Genomic DNA, 24,029 nt, shown 5'->3' on the forward strand with positions numbered 1-24,029 from the left:
GAGTTGCAATCTGCTTTTCTACAGTGTGAGGCAGAACCTGTATACACTCTTTAATTTATCTTTTATAGATTGCTATCCAAAATTCAAAATGAACTCCTGATACTTCTGATGTCAACACCTTATGTTTGCTTAACTGCTCTACTTCATGAGCATGGTATTCTTTGTATAAGCACCAAAGCTAGCTGCCGGTATAATCAAGTCTTCGTGGACTTTTAAGAAACATATTCACATCCTATATGTCATTACATGTGTTCTGCAGTTGAACACAAATAATGATTGTTGGAAAGTGGGTTATTAGTAGGTGGGGGTATTCACCCTCAACTAGTAATAATACCACAATCACTAATAAGTCCAGTCCAAATCAGTTCTCAATAAATGAATCTTTACTCTACCGTTGGAAGTTTAGCAAACGAGCAGTCAGGCTTAACTTAGGAGTTAGGTATGTGTGAAGCATTTAATACCACAATAACAGTCCAGAAGTAAGGACACAGCAGAATAAAAATACAATTCCAATTCATAAAAATAGAGAAAAAGTTTATTATTGAAATGGCACTACAATGACAATTGTCAAATGTAGGGAACCGAAGTTATGATTTTTGAAGATTCAAATAAAGAATTGTGCATTCTAGCTCTCAGAAGCTTAAAGCGCCATTCACAGCTATTTGGTAATGCTGGACTGGGAATAGAGTCAACATTTTAGGCTGACCGCACTGGAACAAGGATCGGATAAGCAGAGACAAAGGCCCAGATAAAAATGTACCTTTGGAGTTGGTCTATTTCATGGAACTTTTTCGTTGACGACGAGCCCTCAGGTTCCTCAGATACGGCATCCGATTTAACAATGGTAGCCTGCTGCATCGCAATGCCTCAGTGAGTATCTGGAAGTCTTTTTCCTCGACATTGAAGGTAAGGAGCTCAGGAGCTTTCAGAAGAACAAACCAGCACAGTCAGTCCAATTCCTGAGTTGATGACGGCAGCTTGACTTGAGACGTCAGTCGGTCTCCTCCTGGTGCATTTAAGTGAAACTTTGCAAAAAATTTGCAAACATTGAGATCTTGTTGGTTCTGAGTCCCTTTGGGGAAAATAAGGGTCCAGTAGCATCAACCAAGAGATCAGAGACTCTGGATTGCCTCTTTCGGGCTAGGACTCAATTTCCCACATTGTACCTGCACAGTCCGGGAGAAATCTTGTTGCAACTGGTCTGCTAGGGCAAACCTCTCTTTGTCTTAGTAGATGACTTCTTCCAGATATGTTGTACCTGTTGCTGATCAGGTAGTCCACTCCTTTTCTTTAGAGTCAGACACAGCCTTCTCTTTGTGGAGTACTGTGAGTACAGCAGGTGAAGTCCTTCTGAGTGCAAGCCTTCTGTGGTGCCATCCAAGGGTCTAGTAGGGCAGCCCTTCTTCTTCTGATGTTCCAGGCAGTGATCTGAGGAGCTTCTGCACCTCCCCCATATTTATCCTCTATTCTGGGCTGGCAGGAGGGGGGCACCCTAACTAATGGGGGTAAAGCTATCTCCCTCTGCTATGACAGCTTCCTGCAAAGTGTGCCATATTTGTGACCCAGAATGCACTGTTCTACCAAAAATCAAAAAGGAAAAATGCCATCCTTTGTGTGTGTGTTTGTGTAACCCAACCCAGAGCTGTGGCTAACATCTGACTACACTCTTCTTCCAGACCCTCTCCTAATCTAATATGGGGGGCTCCCATCTGGCAGGGGATCTAGGAAGTGGGGGTGGCCTGGGACCTATGGCATCTGTTCTCCTACCTTTGAAGTTCAGCTCATCTCTGCAGAACCCTGCCCTATCTTCGATAGGAAGCAAATCTCATCCCACCATGACTGTATTTTTGCAGCCCCAGGTCTCTTCACACCTACTCAGGTAGCAGCTTGGCTCAGGCTGTAAAAGGCTGCACAATCAGAAGAGGCTGCTACAGGTCTGCTTTAGGTAACTTTAGAATACCAAATTTTAAAGCTACTTTCCGATAATACTTATAATGACGCCGACCTTTACAAGTTGTTGGATTTATTGTAACCATTATTTTGATACGTTGAATGACATATCTAGCTATCTCCAATCAAAAGTTAGACTTTATTACGTTTAATAAAACCTTCCCATGTTCACCTATTGGGCTAGAGTACTACAGTAGGGAAAAACAACTTTAGCTATTTCTCCTTACTAGGGAATATAAAACATATTTCATATTGGCGCTGCTTTTTAGAACATTGCACCCTACCTTTGAGGCACCTAGGAAAGACCTTAGGAGCGACTTAAGCATAATAAAAAAGGAGTTTTGGGCTTTGGAAGTACTTTTAATTCCAAAGTCGAATAGGGACATAGCAGGCAGACCTGGTCTTAAAATGACACCAAACACTGCAGCAGTGCACACTTAAGTGCATTAAGTCCACTGTAGTCTCCCTACAAGCCCTACCATATACTAGGGACTTACAGGTAGGTTGCCTTTGTCAATTATAATTATACCAATTACCATATACCTGTAGAGGACAGAGCACTTGCCTTGGGCCTGGTTAACAGAGCCCAAGGCACTTTCAGAGTCAATAACCACCAGTATCAGTCAAAAAATGGGCGTGATCATGGCAAAATGGATGACTTTCCAACAATGATCATAAGACTATTCCTGGCAACGCTAACCTAAATTTCACGTTGTAACTTGACTAATCACATGTCTGGGATCCATCTTATTTATGCCTGGATGTAGAATACCTTTGCCCAATAGCTGAGGCACCTATTTCTGTGTAAATTCCGAACACGCATTTCTCCAGAGTAAAATGTACCATTACGTCTCTGTCTTACTTCCTCACACCATTCACCAAATGTCTAGGTTTCCGTTTTCTTCCAGATTCATAAAAAGCTCCCACCTTCTCATTTTGATCTCCTTACCTTATTGTCTTTTCGATCTTCACAGCCTTGAGAAAGCCCTAGGCATTTCAGCCTGAAGGGGCGAAACATGTGTAGGATGTTCTTTAACTTTATATCACAAATCAAATGGCACACCCTACTTTCTGGACATGGAATCATTCACTCCTAAATAAAAAGTGAAAGTCAAACAACAAACGGAAACTACCTTTATTTACTACTAAATGGGAAGACACTACTACTTCGCCTTCAATTTACCCATGACTGGGGTAATAAGGGTCTAAATCCCACTGGCGTACACACCTGCCAAAATTGGGCATTTTTATATCGACAGGAAGAGGATGCTGGCCCCTATGTAAAACTAGTAAACTTGTTGTCTGTGAGAACCTGTCCCGTTCTCCTTCGATGGCCGGGAGGAACGCCTTCAATGCCAAGCGAGCTGCTTGCAACTCCAGCAGGATGATATGAAGGTGAGCCTCCACCGGAGATCAGTGTCCTTTGATCTCCACCTCTCCGAGTTAACGTCCCCAACCCAGTGATGAGGCATCTATCACAACTGCTCTGGGTGTTGCAGGGAGCGGGGTATGCTTCCGGTCTAATTGTGTTCAAGCAGCAACCACTGCAAGTCTTTCTCATTCTACTTCAAAACCTGTATAGATCATTAGTGCTGAGCCCACAACAAAGATTATATTTATGGATTCCCCCACCGATTATCTCTATGAAGAGATACTCTGAAATTACTTCCAAAGTGTGACCAACTGTATTGCGCTATAAATCATTTGTGCTCCTCACAACTCTACCTCTCATGTACCTTTCATGCATGCGCTCTCTGTTGGGTTTTTCCTCTGAGCATTTAATAGAAATTTGAATTTGTCTTTTTTTCAATATTTAAAACATTATTTTTATTTGCTATGTCCTTACTAGATGATCATGCTAGTTTGTACTTTTGGTACTCATTACTGTAATTTTTCATGTGATCAGTATGGCATTTCTTTTTATATAATAATTCGTTCTACATGCTGGTCTGTTGACTTGCATTTAACACATGTTTCTGTTGGTGTGCTTGCATTTATACTTTAAAATATATATATATATATATATATATATATTGAGATAAGGAAATGTTTGGTAAATGTTTCGAGAGCCTTACCTTTCAAAACTTCATTAATGTAGGTTTTGTAATATAATATCCTACTCATATCTTCATAGTCCGGCTTGTTATCTGTTGCCACACCGTTTTCTGTAATGTAAATTGGCACCTCGCCATACTCTTCTTTGATCCAGTTAAGCAGCCTCCTTAGTCCCCAGGCCACAGGCTTGTGCACATCAACTGCTGAAGATGGCCAGGTTGGATTGACCTCTAGAGATAGGTCCATATCTTCCTCGAAGGTCACAGGCTTCAATTTGTTGGTCTTATGCCGAACAATTTTGGTGGCATATGAATTGAAGCAAAATACATCAGCAGTTCCCTTGATGTAAGCTTTCTCTTCTTCTGTAAACATGGGCAGTCTAGAGGCTGCTAAGCCTTGAAGGTCACTCTTTGCAGCCAATTGTAATTTCATAGCTTCAGGATAGTCGCCATTTTTGAAAATAGGGTGCGCAAACCATCCCAAGTTGAACTGAAGGTATCGGTCAGCTGCTTGCACATCTCTTGCTTCTTCCGGGGCTTTAGGTTCCACCCAGTCTGTGTTGAGGCTTATCGAAATGACCCCTCCCTGGCTCTGTCTATACTTTTGGTCATAAGTATGGTAGACTCTAGCATGTGCTTTAAGCAGCTTGTGTGCAATCCTATATGGGGCATAGCCAGGGTCATCTTTCACATTTGGCGGAATTACACCAACACCATAGCCTGCTGTTGCGATGCTGTGGGGTTGGTTAAAAGTCATCCAGAACTTCACACGGTCTCCAAATGTCTGGAAGCAGAAATCAGCAAAATTGTCAAATGCTTCAATCAGTGAGTCATTCTCCCAACCACCAAAATCCTGGAGTGCTTGAGGTAGATCAAAATGGTGGAGAGTTACCATTGCAGTGATGTTGGCTGCCAATAAGCCATCAATAAGCCGGTTGTAATACTGAACTCCAAGTGCATTGACTGAGTCTCTTGTACCAGAAGGAAATATTCGAGACCAAGACAAGGAGAATCGATAGCTCTTTGCCCTTAAAGCTTTGAGCATATAAAGGTCGGCCTCCAGTTTGTTGTAGCTGTCACAAGCTATGTCTCCAGTATCATTATTGTTAATATTTCCAGGTTTGTGAGTGAATACATCCCAAGTGCTGAGCCCTTTGCCATCGGCATTCCAGCCACCTTCGATCTGATAGGCGGACGTGGACACTCCCCATTTAAAATCTTCAGGAACAGTGCCATAGTAGTACATGTCCCTCTCAAAAGCTGTTTGCCTAGAAAACATTTCCCACACAATCTTAGATTTCGAAGGAACTGCAGATGCCGGTAATCCTTCACTTTTTGATAAAGACGCAGTATATTTTAGAGGCTGGACAATTGTGTTGTCGCGATGTTTCGCGAAACCATGTGTTTCAATCAGTTTAGAGAGGAAGTATGCTGACTCCTTTGGTGTCCTTTCTCTGTTGGCATCTTCAAAGTTGACGTAGTGCAATCCGAATCTTTGGCTGTATCCCGGTGGGCCTTCAAAGCCGTCAAGGAGTGACCAGATAATGTAGGACTCCACGGAAACTCCGTCTGTTCTGATAGCTGTGAAGAGACAGAAGAGATATGTGAACAAATGTAGATATACAGCCACATTTCACATCACCATGAACAGAGAATGTAAGAGCTATGTATCCTTCCATTGGGCTGCAGTCTCATTTATGATGGCTAGTTTCTCTTGTACACAAAGCTCGTAGTCAAGGTTAAATACAGATGCAGAGAGGTTCTGTAAGCTATTCCCTGCATTGAAAGGAGAAATCACAGACTGCAAAGTATAATGAAGATCAACAGCCTGTGAGTGTTGAGAGTTTGACTAAAAATACAGAGGGGCTCATTTACAAACCCTGTGCGTCACCGGAAGTTCACTTTTAGTGATGTTCCAGTGGCGCATAGGGTTTAGCCATATCTACAAGGCCATGTACAGTCACCCTGTGTGGCTTTTCATGCCCTTGTAGATATGGAGTGAGGCAACGCAGTGCAAGTTGCTGTGTTGCCTCACACTACAACGGGATGGCGGTCCTTGGGCGCTACGGTGGGCCTTCCCACGAGACACCCGCGACAATGCTGATTTAAAAGCATGTAAAACGGAATGTAAAAAGCTGGAGCGCATTTGGCGCAGTAAATATGATGACTCGGCCAGAATCAATTATAAAAAGAGTATAAAGAGTTATCATAAACTGATTAGATCTACCAAACGCGACTTCTTAAAGAACAGAATTGAATTGGCAGAGAACTCTACTAAAGAACTCTTTGTTATCTACAAACAACTCACCTCATTGGAGAGAACTATAGCTCCTGACCTGCACTCAACAGCTATGTGTGAAGCTATTGCTGATTTCTTTGTGCAGAAAGTGGACAATATATATATAAAACCTTTCCAGAGGTACTGGAAGAACCCCTTAGGGATACCTCCACTAGCAGGGAGAGGACCAACAAAGGGTGCCTTAATCAGTTTGCGGTGCCTAATACCACGGAGTTGCTGAATATTATCTGTAGCATTAAATCTGGCTCCCCGAAGGATGTGGCCCGCCCTAATGTCCTTAGGAATCAAGCCGAGCTTCTGGCGACTTATATAGGACACATTGCAAAACTGTCCTTTTTAACTAGCCACATACCTCAAGACTGGAAAATAGCGCAGGTCATCCCCATAAAGAAAAAACCTCATCCGAGTGCTGCGCAGTTCGATAACTATCGACCTATATCACTGCTGCCTTTTTGCGCTAAGGTGGTGGAAAAGATAGTTAACAAGCAGCTCTCTGAATACCTGGATAGGGGACTACATCTATATCCCTCGCAGTCATGATTCAGAGCACACCACTCGACTGAGTCGGCCCTCCTTTTCTCCACCGAGCTATTAAGGAGTAGAGTGGATGAGGGGAAGACAGCCGCGCTCCTCCTATTAGATCTGAGCGCGGCATTTGACACCGTCTCTCATCCCCTGCTGCTCTCTCATCTTAGCGAGGCTGGCGTTGAGGGCCAGGCTCACGAGTGGATGCGTACATTCTTGGCAAATAGGCAATTTCAAGTCTACTGTCCACCTTTTAAATCTGAGGTGCGATCGCTCAGACACGGGGTGCCTCAGGCCTCAATTCTGAGCCCGACTTTGTTTAATCTTTACATGGCGCCCCTGGCTAAGTTGGTTGTGGCGTACGGGGTTGAGATAGTGTCATATGCTGATGACACCCAGCTGGTAGTGACACTGTCTCAGCCTCCGGAAAAGGCCTCAGCCAACTTTACAGCCTGTCTGAGCGGATTAGCGGGATGGATGAATACAAATTGTCTACGGCTCAACGCTAACTAAACTGAACTCCTGGTGTTGGGGAAATCTCCATCCATTTGGTCATCGACATGGTGGCCTAAAGAACTTGGCACCGTTCCTAAACCATTGGAACAGGTCAAGAATTTATGGGTCAAATTGGATGAGACTCTATCCTTTGATCACCATACCAGAGGGATAGCAGGTAAATGCTACGGGATTCTTAAGATCTTGCGCAAGACCCTGGACTCGCTTCCTGCTAACAGCAGGAAAACGTTAATCCATACTCTGGTGGCGCCCCATCTCGACTACAGCAACGTGTTATACTTAGGTCTGAATAGGAAATGCCTTCATAGGCTTCAATGTGTTCAAAACTCAGCAGCTAGATTGGCTCTTAACCTCTCTAGAAGATCTTCAGGGAAACAAGCCTTAGTGCGACTCCATTGGCTCCCCATATGTGAGCGCATTATATTTAAAAGCATGTGTATGACCCACCGCATTGCTTACGAGAGAGGTCCCGTCTATCTTCAAAAACTACTTACCAAGCACTACCCTAATCGTTATTTACGATCTCAAGGCCGTATGCTCTTTCAGGTGCCCAGAATCCAGCGGGCACGGATGGGTGGTCGGTCATTCAAATATTTGGCCAGCAAACAGTGGAATGACCTCCCCATTGAGCTCCGTATGGAGCCATCTGAAGGAAGCTTCAGGCGCAAACTGAAAACCTACCTTTTTCCTAAATTTTGAGATCCTTCATCCTTTCCTTTAGCAGCTTTTCTTTTCTCTGGGGTTCTGTTCTAGTAATTGGTTTTAAAGCACGGGGACACACTGTTTCCTAGTGTAACCAGGCGCTATACAAATGGTATTATTATTATTATTATTATTATTATTATTATTTGAAACATTTCCAGATTGACAAGAAGTTGTAAACCTGGGAATTCATCTAAAGCCTCCACCTTCACAGGGGAGGCGCAACGAGGGAAAATAACAATATTTGTTCAATGTTTTCCTCTTTCTATGTATGCTGCATTCAGCAGCACATATAGAAAGAGGGTATCCCTTTATGCACAAAAACAATCATCCCTACAACGCAGACTCCCTTGAACCATAGAGCAATGGTGCTTGCGTGGGCGCATGGCAGCCAATCGAGCGCCAGCACACGGAAAGAGGACATGAATGAGCCATATCTGATAGATATATCGCATTCCTGTCCTTTTCTTGTGGCGCAGGGCAGCCCTTCAGGAAGGCTTGTGGGGCTGTCCTCAGGCAAAATATTGGAAAATGAGGCCCAGGGACTATGGTGTTCAGCAATGTGATGTAATCGTGGGCACAGTTATAGCAAAATAACAGCAAGGGGTGTGACACCCACTCTTAAGCCCAGATTTCCTAAGAGTTTACGCAATGCAGAGCAGCAAACAAAGGTGTTTTGCTGCGTTAAGTGAACTGGAGGGAGCTGATTTGCATCATATCTACAAAGAAATGTAGGATATCCGGTATCTCCATGCACTGGTGCAATATGTGCAACCATGCCCCAACTCAGGAACCCTTGCGCCATAGTGCAAAGGTGTCTATGTTGAGGTCTGCATAGTTTTTGTGCAAGAAGGGGTTCCTTCCTGCACAAGACCCTTGCATGGCCAGTGCATCACTTTTTGTGCTGCACCGGCAGCGCAATTTGGTGATCTATATTTACAAGAACACGTAAAGACACCCTGCGTGGCTTTTCGTGTGCTTGTAAACACTTCCCCATGACACTCAACACTTTGCGTGAAAGGGGTGTGCCATGGGTGGTGCTGTGGGTGATCCCACGCAACACCCATGGATTCTGCTGCATTCCCAGATTTAGAAGGTTTTGTATTCCTGGGAATGCATCACAATCCTACACCTCCCAGGGGAGGCGTAAGGAGGTGCAACAAGGAGAAATAGCTTTATTTCTCCTTATTTTTTCCTCTTTCTTTGGGTGCTGCCTTCTGCAGCACGCATAGAAAGAGGAAAACACCTCTTGTAATTGTTTTTGTGCAGGGGGGTGCCCCTTCCTGCACAAAATCTGTCATCTCTGCTATGCAGTCACCCTTGCACCATGGTGCAAGGGTGCTTGTGTTGGCGCATGGCAGCCAATTGTGCACCATCACAAGGGAGAGCACAGGGATCTGTCATATTGTTGTAAATATAACGCATCCCTGTGCTCTGAAAGTAACGGAGCATGGTGCAGCCAAATGGCCTGCAGCACAGCGCTGCATTACTTTCTTGAAAATAAGGTCTCTAGTTTTTAGGTCTCGTCCTTTACCATTCCGAAGGAATGGGAAATGGCCGAGAATTCAAGTGCTCGAACTGATTGTCAAACCACCGCTTTTTTTCGTGGCGTTTTCTTCGAGTGCACGTACAGACACGCGCTTTTGGCCCATACACTTTCATGGCCATCTGTTCCTCAATGTCCCTCCCACCCTTCGTCAGGCTAATGGCCCTCCCCCCTTCCCCAGCACAGAGCGCGCATCGCGGCCGCACAGCACATCAAAGGGCTTCTCCCAGCGTGTGCTGTGCGGCTTCTCCTCCCCTAATTATGTGGCCGGCCGTACTTGTGTTACCCGGCCGCTTCCCGGCCACTCTTGTATTTAATTAGCAGCAGCAGCATTTCTCCTGCGCCAGGCCATATCAAAGGCTCTGTGCCACTTTCACCCACACAGCAACACTTACAGACACGCAACGCCACTCACACCCACGCAAGCCCACTATCATCCATGCAACGCCACTCACACACGCAACGCCACTCACACACGCAACGCCACTCACACACGCAACGCCACTCACACATGCAACGCCACTCACACATGCAACGCCACTCACACACGCAACGCCACTCACACACGCAACGCCACTCACACACGCAACGCCACTCACACACACAACGCCACTCACACACGCAACGCCACTCTCACACACGCAACGCCACTCTCACACACGCAACGCCACTCAGCCACGCAACGCCACTCAGCCACGCAACGCCACTCAGCCACGCAACGCCACTCAGCCACGCAACGCCACTCACACACGCAATGCCACTCACACACGCAACGCCACTCACACACGCAACAGCACACACACACGCAACGCCACTCACACACGCAACGCCACTCACACACGCAACGCCACTCAGCCACGCAACGCCACTCAGCCACGCAACGCCACTCACACACGCAACGCCACTCACACATGCAACGCCACTCAGCCACGCAACGCCACTCACACACGCAACGCCACTCACACACGCAATGCCACTCACACACGCAACGCCACTCACACACGCAACGCCACTCACACACGCAACGCCACTCAGCCACGCAACGCCACTCACACACGCAACGCCACTCACACACGCAACGCCACTCACACACGCAACGCCACTCACACACGCAACGCCACTCACACACGCAAAGCCACTCAGCCACGCAACGCCACTCACACACGCAATGCCACTCACACACGCAATGCCACTCACACACGCAACGCCACTCACACACGCAACGCCACTCACACACGCAACGCCACTCAGCCACGCAACGCCACTCACACACGCAACGCCACTCACACACGCAACGCCACTCACACACGCAACGCCACTCACACACGCAACACCACTCACACACGCAACGCCACTCAGCCACGCAACGCCACTCACACACGCAACGCCACTCACACATGCAACACCACTCAGCCACGCAACACCACTCACACACGCAACGCCACTCACACACGCAACGCCACTCAGCCACGCAACGCCACTCACACACGCAACGCCACTCACACACGCAACGCCACTCACACACGCAACGCCACTCACACACGCAACGCCACTCAGCCACGCAACGCCACTCACACACGCAACGCCACTCACACACGCAACACCACTCACACGCAACGCCACTCACACACGCAACGCCACTCACACATTGTGGGTGCAGATTGTGGGTGCAGATTGTGGGTGCAGATTGTGGGTGCAGATTGTGGGTGCAGATTCAGAGTGCAGATTGTGGGTGCAGATTGTGGGTGCAGATTGTGGGTGCAGATTGTGAGGGCAGATTGTGAGTGCAGATTCAGAGTGCAGATTGTGGGTGCAGATTGTGGGTGCAGATTGTGGGTGCAGATTGTGGGTGCAGATTGTGGGTGCAGATTCAGGGTGCAGAGCAGATTGTGGGTGCAGATTGTGGGTGCAGATTGTGGGTGCAGATTGTGGGTGCAGATTGTGGGTGTAGATTATGGGTGCAGATTCAGAGTGCAGATTGTGAGTGCAGATTCAGAGTGCAGATTCAGAGTGCAGATTCAGGGTGCAGATTGTGAGTGCAGATTCAGGGTGCAGATTGTGGGTGCAGATTGTGGGTGCAGATTGTGGGTGCAGATTCAGGGTGCAGATTGTGGGTGCAGATTGTGGGTGCAGATTGTGGGTGCAGATTGTGGGTGCAGATTGTGGGTGCAGATTCAGAGTGCAGATTCAGGGTGCAGATTCAGGGTGCAGATTCAGGGTGCAGATTCAGAGTGCAGATTCAGAGTGCAGATTCAGAGTGCAGATTGTGGGTGCAGATTGTGGGTGCAGATTGTGGGTGCAGATTGTGGGTGCAGATTCAGAGTGCAGATTCAGAGTGCAGATTGTGGGTGCAGATTGTGGGTGCAGATTGTGGGTGCAGATTGTGGGTGCAGATTGTGGGTGCAGATTCAGAGTGCAGATTCAGAGAAAACTCAGCAGCACCACCACCATTGCAATGCAATAGGTCTCGTTTTAACGCACATTTAAGCTATAGGCCTTGTAAATGACAAAGCCTTTTATTTATGTTCCAAAAACCAGAACGCAAAAATAAAGGGCATTATCATTTACAATGCTAATAGTTCAGACTCGCGTTATTGCGAGACCTATTGCATTTCCAATGCTTGTTTTAATTTTCGTCTTTGTATGTGTGGTGCTGAAGGGAGCATACATGCAAAGAGGAAATAATGAGGAAAAATACAAAAAATTATGCCAGCCTAAGGTATGGGATTTTGGTGTAAACCCATGCCTACACGGCATTGTAGATATGGATTTGCGTCGAAATCCATGGGTGAATGCACGGTAACGTCCATGCACTACTCATCGAATGCCTCCCTGAGTCAAAGTAATGAAAGGCAGCGCATTTCACTGCATTGCGTTACTTTTTGTAACAAACCAATGCAAATCATTGGTTTGGAAATCCCAAAAAGGATTTTGCACTGGGTCGGTAAGTAACCCAAACCCTATGTAAAAACCTTTTTTAAATCTGGGCCTATCTGTCCAGTGTCACTGATGGTTTGATGCATAAGTCTTTTACTTCTCGGTTATCTTATCCTCAACAGGGTGCTCTTACAGATGTATCAAATGTAGTGAGAATCACTGTTGACCTTCTGAAATCTGATAAGTTGAATATAACTCACTGTAAAAGGTTCAGAACACACTCTATCATGTCTTGTTTAAAGCTTTTTTTTTTTTTGTTGCTAAACGTGACCGGAATTGAGCAAACTCTTAAGTACATATATTTTCACGCAAAATGGAGTTTACAAATATTTGTGATTTGTGACACATTGGCCAGACATTCGTGAGGGCCAGCTACTGCTGGCAACCTCAGGGCACTTACACCAGTGGACATTTCCCTATTCTGAATAGCAGGAAATACTCCCATGGCCTTCAATGCCTGTTTTCTTCATGATATTCTGCCACTGTTTGTTCAGTATATCCATTTTGAAAGCAATTGGCAGGTTTCAACGAGCATCAACTCTGTTGTAGTGGGAGTCACTCTGTTTATGGGTTTTCTGAGAATATTATGTTGACAAATTCATATTCCAAGTTGCTCAATGAATCACATGGGGCGGTATCCCAATAGAGAGGGACACAAAAGGGCAGATGGGTGCCCCATGTCTAAAGAAATCTTGTTCTCTGCAGTGAATGACCTGACTCAGTGATGCCTTGGGTTAACACAATCATTCGCAATATTGTAATTCAGAAACACAGAGGGGCATATTCACAAGGGAATGGCAAAGTGTGGCGTTAATCAAGCATTGCTAACACCACGCAGGGAAAACGCAGGGATGCCACGTATTCACAAGAATGCGGTGCCCCCCTTCGTTTCCCCTTGCGCTGGTGCTAAATCTAGCTGCCTAGCACCAATGCAGGCACCCTTGTACAATAGTGCAAGGGTGCCTGCATTGAGGGAACGATTGTTGATGTGCAGGAAGGTGTCCCTTCCTGCCATAAACAATTCAGAATGGCGATTTGTTACTTCTATGTGTGGTGCATTGTGCAGCACACATAGAAGTTGCAAATTGGTTTTTTTAATGATTGTTTCTTTGCAGGAAGGGACACCTTCCTGCACATGAACAATCATACATGGCGATTTGCTGTTTCTATGTGTGCTGCACAACGCGGCACACATAGAAACAGCAAAAACGAGGAACAATTAGGCATTTTTCCTCTTTTTGACACCCGTGTAAATAGGGGACATCCTCAAAATCAATGGGTGTTGCGGTGGAACGCCCACCACAACACTCATTGCCCTCCTCTTTCATGCTAAGTGTAGCGTGCAATGGGGCCTTATTTACAGGCAAAGTTAAGCCAGGTTAAGTGCCTTAAAGCTGCCTTGTAAATAAGAAGAAGGGTTTATCGCCACAGGAACGTCATAAAAAGTGACGTTCCTGTGGCGTTAGGGGCTTGTAAACATGCCCCAAAGTGGCTGCCATTGCTCTAAATTTCCAAACTTTTATGAATCGTTTTTACCTGAAAATGTTTTATGTTGATATTTTGTATTTGTAACTAATATATATTAAAGATATATTTTTGATTAATATGGATGTTAAGATTTATGGATTAGCACCAAAATACATAGCTGGTTATAATATTTGTTGGTTTTACTTTGTGTGCCTACTGTGTGAACCATACGAGTAGTTGATGAATGATCTCTCTTACCAAACTTTTAATTAAACAGAATATGAAGGAGAGTTTTTTTATTTTGGATAGAATTCTCCTTCTACATCTATAGTGTTACTATCCAGAAGACATGAGTGGATTGTAGTATTCAGTGGACTGACGTACATTCAACAGAATACAAATAAATAAGTGCCTATATTGCAGTGCAGGAGGTGTGAGACAATGCACACCAGACCTATTAAGGTCTGTACTCCTATGATATCAAAGTCTGTATGCTGAGCAGCAATGGAATGACCAATCAGGAGGAATATGAGTGCTTCTGTGCCACTAAGGTGATAACCTACGTCTCCCTAATGAGAGACGAGGACACTCGGAACCTGTAGTTTATGGAATAGAATATAATAACTTTTGGAAGTACATATGAGCATTTTCTTTAATTGGTCATTTCGAACAGAGTGGATAGGACATCCACCAAAAAACTGACAGATGCCCCATCCGTGCAACTCTCGGTTCCACCACCTCATTTAGTGGTGGGGAAGAGCTTAGCCACAGTGTGGTTCAGGCTTTGTTAACGCAATGGGGCATATTTATCAAGCAGTCGCGTCGACCTTGAGCCATGCAACGGGGAGCAAGGGCGACACAAATACTAAGTAAGATTTATGAAGCCACGCAATGCCACTTTGGTGGCCCGGAGTAACTTGATGAATCTGAAGTATGCAACGCAGCGCAAACCGCTGTGTTGCGTTACACTGCCCCAGGGAGGCTTTCCCTGGGTGGAGCCTGGGTGCTCCCATGCATCCACCCATGGATGTTCGTGCATTACCAGATTTACTATTACTGGTAGATCCGGGAATGCATCAAAATGCTACGCCTTTCCATGTGAGGCATAACGCCGAAATATCTTTATTTCTTCTCGTTTTTTCCTCTTTCTATGAGTGCTGCATTTTGCAGCACTCATAGAAAGAGGAAAATGCCCCATGCGATTGATGTTGTGCAGAAAGGTGTCCCTTTCTGCACAAAAACAATCCTGCTTACAACATAGGCACCATTGCACCATGGTGCAAGGTTGCTTGCATTGGCACTAGGGAGCACATTGTACGCCAGCGCAGGGGAAAAAAAAGGAATGCGCTGTATAATGTGAAATACGGAGCATTTCTGCCCATTCCCAATCATTCAGCCCAGCAAGGTGGCATGCTACGCTGCGTTTTTTTTTTTTTTTATAAATACGCCCCAACTAATCAGTTGCACAGCAGATTACCATCGTATCGGTAGGGATGGCCTATTTTTCGTTGTCTAGGACCACAATGCTCACTATTTCTTTGATTCTGGGATGTATCTTGCGCTGTGAGCTGCAGGTGCTCTGTGGATATTTTGGAATAGCATATCTTAATGGCATAATTTCTACTCTCGCAGTGCAGTACATCCTGGACAGCAACATGGGGAATAACTAGGGGGAGCGCCTATTACTTAGTCACAGCTCCAACATTTCTCTCACAACAAACACTCCCAAAGCACACTCAATCATGGGTTCGTGGAAAAGAACTATCTATGGACACCTAATTTAAAAAAAAAAAACATTTTAAGGCAACTAACAGTGTATTAAAGCAGTCATTGCTACTCATATTATGAATGTGGGACCAAAAATAGCCTGTATTTAACAACTTCAGCGCGGCGCAAATTTTCGCGCTGTGCTGAAGGTTCGAAAAACGGGCGTGGTCGTGACGGAACGGTTCCGTCATGAGCACAGCCCAACCGACGCTGATGACGGAACCGTACCGTCATGAGCGTCGAAGAGGTTAAACGCTGGTCTAGTACCACATTTCCATGTGTAGTTATGCACTAGTGTAATGTGCACTCAGTTATTTAGTGCCTACTGTTCCATGTGGTTACCAGGGGCCACTGCAGCAACAGAAAGCAGCTCAGTGGTGCAAGTGAAAATGTATCATATGTCTATGCATAACGGTTGATAGAAATACTGTTGGGCCTTTAATCTCACACTGTACTTTCCTTCTTTTCCCAGGAAGCGCTGCGTCCAAAAGTTTGTCCTAAGCAGGTAAGGGGCAAGAAAAAAACAAAAACAGACCTCCAGCCGCTCCCAGAGCTAATGGGCAATGAAAAATGCTGAGTGCTCTTTCATGCTGCCAACGGATGTGTCTGTACGACTGGCATTGTTTATTTTAGTCGAAACTCTCCTGTTTTGTTGTTGGAAGCATTTTGCCGATAAAGGGCCCGAACTGCATTGTGGGAAACTTGAGATGTGGCAGGTGGGCTGAGGCTGGGTTGGTCGAGGCATTCCCTCAGCCACCTCAGCCTGTTGGCTGACGTCCAGCCAAACACATAGAGGCATAATTATGTAGGTCTTGCATCGCCCTTGTGCCACGAAAGGGGGAGCAAGGGCGAAGCAAGATCTAAGGAGGACTTATCAAGCCACGCAAAGCCACCTTGCGTGGCCCTGAGTGGCTTGATAAATCTAGAGTAATGCAACGTAGCGCAAATCGCTGCATTTCGTTACTTTGCCTCAGGAAGCAGTACCATGGGTGGAGCATGGGTGTTCCCACGCATCCGCCCATGGATTCCAACACATTCCCAGATTTACCATTAGTGGTAGACTTGGGAATGCATCAAAAGGCTAGGCCTCCCCAGGTGGGACATAATGAGGATAAGTATCTTTATTTCTCCTTGTTATTTCCACTTTCTATGTGTGCAAAGTGTGCTGCATTCTGCAGCACACTTAGAAAGAGGAATATGCCTCTCACAGGAATGTTGCTGTGCAGAAAGGTGTGCCTTGCTGCACAAATACAATCCTGCTTACAACGCAGTCACCCTTCCACCATGATGCATTGGCACTAAGCAGAACATTATGAGCTAGCACTGAGAAATTACGGGAATGCACCATATATTGTTAAGTACGGCGTATTTCTGCACTTTCCCTATCACATAGAGCAGCATTCTGTACTGTGTAATATCTTCATAAATATGTCCCATATATTGAGGCCATAACATGTTTGCTTCATTAGACCAATGTGGAGGTCATGTTCCCATTTATAATTTATGCCTCCTTGTTGGATATCTACAAGGAACTGATTACTACATCCTCATTGTTCCATCAGGTTTACCAACAGCATTAATATTGTTGGAGTATGTTTTTTATTTATTGCATACTTACGTGATTTACTCCTACACCTGGAGTTAGATAAACATGTCTGTCACAAAGCAAAGCCTGTTACACATCAACAAATAACAATGTTTGTACTGCATTTATTGCCCCACATTATCATACCTTTAAGTGCCTCGTTGATGTAGGATTTTAAATAGTCTATCCTCTTGGTATCATTGATGACATCCCCTCCATACTCCGTTGGTGCACCATTCCCTGTTATGTAAATTGGGATGCTCGTTTTGGTGTATTCCTCTTTCACAAAGTTCAGCAACCTTCTTAAACCCCAGGGGACAGCTTTGATCCATGGCGAGGCGGTTTCTGGCCATGAAGGATCCACGAGTTGAGAAAAGTTCCCTATTTCTCCATATTCCAATGCACAGCTGCCACCTGCTGTGGTGTTGATAAGCCTTGAAGTGTAATGGGAAAGGCCAAAGAAATCTGCTGTGCCTTTGAGGTGTTGCTTCTCTGCTTCAGTAAATTCAGGTAGGTTGACCTCTGCTCCCGAACACTGTTGGTTTCTCTGTTGGATTTGAGCCTTCATCACTTCCGGGTAATCACCGTTAACAAAAATGGGGTGAGCAAACCACCCGAGCATGAGTTGCATGTAGCGTTCAGCAGCCATCACCTGCTCGGGGTCTGCTGGGTTTTGGGGTTCAGCCCAATCAGCGTTCAATGCTATTCCAACTTTCCCGTGCTGCTGGGAGCGGTATCTGTCATTATACAGGTGCCAGACTTTGGCATGTGCTTTCAGTATCAAGTGAGCCACCTTAAAAAAAAACATATGTACACATATTGTCAATATTTTGTGAAATTCAGTATAGGACCATAGTTTATAGATCTTGTCATGAAAAACCCTAAATACTATTTTGAATATACTCCATTTTCTATTGATCTTGTAATAATATAAGGAAGAGGCTTCACACAACACTTAAAGAAACTATCTTTGTTTTAAAATCACACAGTATACTTCTAGTAGTGTTTTGTATTGGAAATGGTGGTTTAAGGATAGATTAGAAGAAAGAGATTCTGAGAGTTGAACACAGACTTGAGATGAGTAAGCAGTACTTGATCAAGCAACAGCAAAATGTTTTCTGTGCATTGTGTGTTCATAAGGAAAATAAGTAACTCTCTGTAGGGGGCCATACAAAAGTGGCGGGATATGTTTCATCACTGGATTCGAAAAATATTACTTTAACTAGGTGTGCCATACTTTTCTGCTTCCACTGACTTCACCGGATGGGTAACTACTCAACAGCATCAAATTGTAGATATTTACCTCACTAGGAGTGAAGGTGAAAAGTGTCACACACGCCATTGACCGTAATGAAGTGTGCATTTACTATTCTAACTACACACACGCTTTGCTAGTAGGGTAGGTTATAAAGCGGACCGAGGCAAATATAACTGCACTTTTAGTTTTTTGATATACTCACTAAAAAAGTACCTGAATACACTACCAGGACTGTTCCTCCTTACGCACTGGTTCTCCCAAAGATAATGCTTGTCTGCTTCTGTCAGGGTGTGCCCACACTATGCTGGGAAATAATGACCCACAGTGATTATAAATACTGGCTGATAAAGAAGAGCTGTTACTATAGTTTGTAAAGTTGTTTATGGGATCCAACCTTGACTTTGGCATACACCACAATTTTCATCTTCACTTTTATGGCATTCCTTCTACCTGGCAAAGCCACTGTTAAATATTTAGAAGTAACATAGTGTATATGGGTCATTCCCTGTGAAGAAATTAAATCCTTTGCATATAAATAAAATGCCTCGAGTTAAATACCTAAGGGACACCAACCTCTTTGTAAGATTAAGAGAGAATTAAACCAGGTCCAAATGTAAAAGAAATAAGTGTTGGAAGGTCATATCAGCTAATGTTTGTCAATGGTATACCTGAAGGTGTCTTGGTGCAGACACCAGAAATGAAACAACAAATTCACAGACCTTGGAAAAGAAGATCCGGATGGAATAAATATTATTTTATTGAGATTTAGCACAATAACACCCAGGTTTGGCACAGCTATATCAAAATTCATGCACTCGAGGACAGTGGATAATTGCCTCTCTTTATGAATAATAGTTGTAGGATCTGAGTCAACAATGGGTAACTATTGTTTGAGAATATTTGGCACTTGCCATAAACCCACCTGAGAAAACATTACTCCACCAGAAAGTTCAATTATGAATGCAATTACTCCTAGCTCATAACCTTTGCTGCACGAGGACTTGTTCCCCTACAAGTATGGCTCACTGCTAAGGTCCTGACCCATCTAGGCTTAAATGGCCATTAGGTCTAATTTGCAATGAGCCCACTTACCAGAAAGATCAGATCTCTCTTTTCTGATAACATATTTTTGCTATTTGTTTACCCTTTGTAGTGACTGTAGGTTTTAAAGGCCATGTTTACACATCTGAAGTAGCATGAGTGAGAGGAGCAAATTACTTCCCACACATTTGTTTTTGCTCAAGCACTGTGTTAATGTACTGATAGGCAAATGGGATCTCTGTGCAGGAGGAATGCCAGTTGGCAGCACAAATGCTATGCAGCCTGTTCTAATCTGTTTCTCACTTAATGTCAATGCACTGAGTTGGGATCCAATACATTGCTATTCAGTGGCTCATATGTACCATATGAAGGGAGGGACTTGCCCTTCATATGTCAGCCGGCCCCTGATCCTCGTCTTCATGCTGGAGAGAGTTCATTTCTGTGGACGAGCCATCAATGGAAATGTATGAGATTTCAACTACACACCTAATGTATTTGTGGAAATGACATTTTATAGACCAGTGCTCATACTTTGCATTGGTGTATTGGGATCTACTACAGAGGAATATTTGAATCCTGTCTGCATCTCAGTTTTCCTTGTGGGAGTCCAGTGCCTGATCCATCTGGATCAGGGCCCATGTATGGGAAGGGAAGTGGAGTGAGTGTGCAGAACGTGGCACACCCCTCTGGGAATTAAGGATACACCACATCACTTGCCTGACCCTATTGTCAATATTGTTCAGGACCGATCTTTGCGGAGTTTCCTCAGTAGCATATGTTTCGATCCATGGTCAATTCTTTTTGTTTTTGCCAATGAGTTAAAAGCTGAATATCTCTTAATCTTTCTGCATTGTGCGAGCCACTTGCAAGGCTTAACCTTGAGATTGGTGACGCTAGCAATGGTAGAGCTAAGATTACTTAGCGTGCCTTTGGCTACAACCTGTTTGTGAGTAGTTAACATTTGATATTATAGAAGTACATACTGGTAAGGGAATTTATGGTAGACACCCTAACTTATGAATTTCAAAAGACCAATATCATATCCTGAATTTTAATTGATGATTTGTTATTAGCAGCAACATATTAGTGATAAGCACCCAACCTCTGACTGGGCAGTCAGTGGGTGGCCTGGTCTCATGGGTCCATCGGTCCATCCAGGAATGGTATAAGAACGATGGCACAGAGAACCTCAATAAGCCCTGTGGTGGCATTCTCCTCAGTGGAGATCAGTTCATTTATTAGGTATAAAACAATTGAATGAACAGAAGGGAAATATATACAAAATTAAGCGGGTGAAGAGGTTGGAAGTCAGCCGATTCCCAAACCACATTTAAGTACAAGGTGACTTTGTGAGGAAATACAAATTCAAGCAGTCACTATTACTCAAACATCTTATGCTCCATCAGAAAATCAAAATAAAACAATTTGGAGTCAAGATGTAAAGGTCGCTCAACGTTTTGATCCCCACTAGAATTGGGGGATCATCATCAGGACACAATTTATTATGCCCAAGTGATAGCCTGTGAGAAGCCGCGATACAGGGCCGCAGGAGATCCAGGAATAGCACATGCATAGGACAATGGGCGTCGTGTGGCCGTAGCCTTTGGTAGGGCGGTTAAAGAGCAGGCGCAGGATGTAATAATGTCAGCAGGGGTGATACAAGTGAGGGGTAGTTCTTTTCATCTGCAAGCCTCTGTCCTACACCGGAGCCCCAATGAGGAAGAGTGTAAAATGGTAAGTCCGTTAGTCAGGCAGTGGCAGAAAAATGGATGCGTGAAGTCCTGCAGTATCACGGCCAATGCCAGAAAATAGGCTCTCCTATACCCTTCCTGGAGGGACAGATGTTCCTTAAAATTGCTATGCATACCCTAGGTCCCTTTTGACGTACAGGGTTCCTTTGTCTCTTTACAAATAATGGTCTCATGAGTGCGCCATCATCTTTGAAAACTGGAGAATGAACATCTCAAATTAGATTCAGATTTTTCCTAATGGCAGTTGGGTATGTTTGGGGTCAAAACACATTATCTTTGTCTATTATATTTGGGAATGCTGAGTAAACTCCATCTGATGATATTAAACATAACTTCCAGAATTAAATATTTAGATATTGTACACATTTTCTTTTCATAAAAATGCTTTATGAATAGCTCTACAATAAAAAAAGAGACATTAGTCGATACCTTGTATGATGCTGTTCCTGGATCACGTATTCCTGGGGCATGCATTCCATTACCATAGCCAGCATAACTCACTACCCATGGTTCATGGAATGTAATCCAGTGTTTGACCTGATGCCCAAAGGTGGCAAAGCAGAAGTCAGCATAATCCACAAATGCCTCCACAATGCTCTCATTCTGCCATCCGCCTAGATCTTGCAGGGATTGTGGAAGGTCCCAATGAAATAATGTCACCATTGGTTCAATATTTGAATCCAGGAGGCTGCTTATCAGTTTCTTATAATAATTCACTCCCTTGAGGTTCTGACTGCTTTTGTAGCCAGATGGAAATATCCTGGCCCAGGATATAGAAAATTTATATATCTGCGACTGTAAACCCCTAAGAAGGTAAACATCATAATCAATTTTGCGGTAGCTGTCGCATGCAGTGTTTGTGGTTTCATTCAGGTGTGCATGACCTTGGTGTGAAAATCTGTCCCAAATGCTCTCTCCTTTCCCATCTTCTGCCCAGCCTCCTTCAATTTGAAAGGAGGCTGTTGCTGTGCCCCAGAGGAAGCCAGTAGGGAAGGAGTCATTCAAGAAGAAATCTCTTTCCGCATCTGATTGGGGAGCAAATTTCTCAAACACTGTTTGGTAGGAAGAAAAAGTAGCAGTTTCAACAATATCTCCTTTTCCGTTATGTTTTTGTGTTTCACGGTCTTCTTGATTCTCGGATAAACTGTAATTAAGAACATATTTTTTTGTTTTAGAAGCTTAAAAACTTATGACAGAATTGCAGCAGGTAAAAAAAAACTTGTCGGTTACGCTTTATGAATTAAACAGTATAACTAATGGTTCAGGCATACAATTTAGTACATTCAGTGTAAAATCCAAAAGGAAGTGTTTGGGTCTTAAACATAGATATATTCTAAACACTGGGCTATGTGCAAAGTGCACTTCAGTATGACATTTTTTATATATTTGAGGATTAAAACCCCTTTGGAAGCAAACTAAGAATGTCCTGATAGAATGTGGTCATTTTCAATAGCACAATAAAAAAATAATGCTATTCATAACACACTATTAATCATTTGGAAAAGAAAAAAAACAGCTAACTAATACATAAAATAGTCAAAATAAATCTTGCTAAATTTCATGAAAAAGCTCTTGCACACATAAGTAAATAATCTCATATACCCTATGGAAAGCTAACTATGTATATAGCCTGGCAGGAAATATCAACTGGTTTTTACCACACACTCATCTACTCTCATTTATGCCTTATTGTCTTAATATCAATTTTATCCGATATTTTATATAAAGAATATTCTTGAACAAATGGATGTTCTACTGTCTCCATTATTTTATTTCAAATGCATATGGTGGGTGGGAGAATTGTGAAAGCTGATGGAAGGTTCATCATCCTGAGCATTTTTTATTGTGCATGAAGTTCAAAGGATAGCTACTCCAGGAAAGGTGTCCTACATAAATTAGTATAGATTTAGTTTAGTTTAAATAGTTTAGATTTATCTTTTGTTCTTATTGTCAAGTTTCTGGCAGTACCTCTGTTCCAAAAATTCAATTTATAATGCAACACAGAAAATTATTATTATTCAAAGCGCATTTTCTGATACTGACATCTCTACAGTAATCACTGCCTAGCAGCGAGCGCCCTGTTAGGATTGTGAAATATTTGTTTTAATACTGATTTTAACTTTGTCTGAGAACTGTTTTAACTTGTCTACTTACCTATTAGATCACGGTGCTGTGTTCAATGCTCCAGGGCAGGTTACTTCCCCCTACGTTAGCGCTGTAGCATTCAGTCCCAAACGCGCTGGAGCTTGCTGGTGTCATCACGCACAGTCGGCCTCATTAGGAGCCGATGACGTGACCGAGCAGAGGGTGCGCCTAAGGCAAGCCCGTCTGCGCCCGTCCATGCCCAACCAGGACCAGGGGCCAGGAACCCTGCCTGTTCCAATAATATAAGGCTCTGTTATACCCCTGAACAGCTCACACACCTTAAAGAGAAACCTAAAAGTGAGTGCAAGCACTCTATAAGTCTCGTACATCATGTCCTAAAATGTCTTAGCTGTGACTATAAAATATGCCCTCCTATACGTAGGTCTGATCCCTCAGTGGAGGAAAGGGAGCTCAAAATGTTTTTACTCAATTGTCGCTCCCTTCCTAAACACGCTGTGGAAATTCATATTCTGCTAGAAGAGGAAA

At 44.0% G+C, this 24,029-nt stretch overlaps 1 protein-coding gene across 1 annotated transcript in view; it reads right to left on the reverse strand.

Moving 5' to 3' along the window:
• LCT (lactase) overlaps positions 1-24,029 on the reverse strand; it is a 217,610-nt gene that overhangs the window by 110,674 nt on the left and 82,907 nt on the right. Inside the window, exons 6-8 of the mRNA XM_078682454.1 lie at positions 21,828-22,542; positions 17,496-18,141; positions 4,026-5,585 (exon numbers count right to left, since the gene is read on the reverse strand). Coding sequence (XP_078538580.1) covers positions 4,026-5,585; positions 17,496-18,141; positions 21,828-22,542 — 2,921 coding nt within the window. The remainder of the gene's footprint in view (positions 1-4,025; positions 5,586-17,495; positions 18,142-21,827; positions 22,543-24,029) is intronic.

This window comes from Lissotriton helveticus, chromosome 3_1, assembly GCF_964261635.1.
Source record: "Lissotriton helveticus chromosome 3_1, aLisHel1.1, whole genome shotgun sequence".
Lineage (NCBI taxonomy): Eukaryota > Metazoa > Chordata > Amphibia > Caudata > Salamandridae > Lissotriton > Lissotriton helveticus.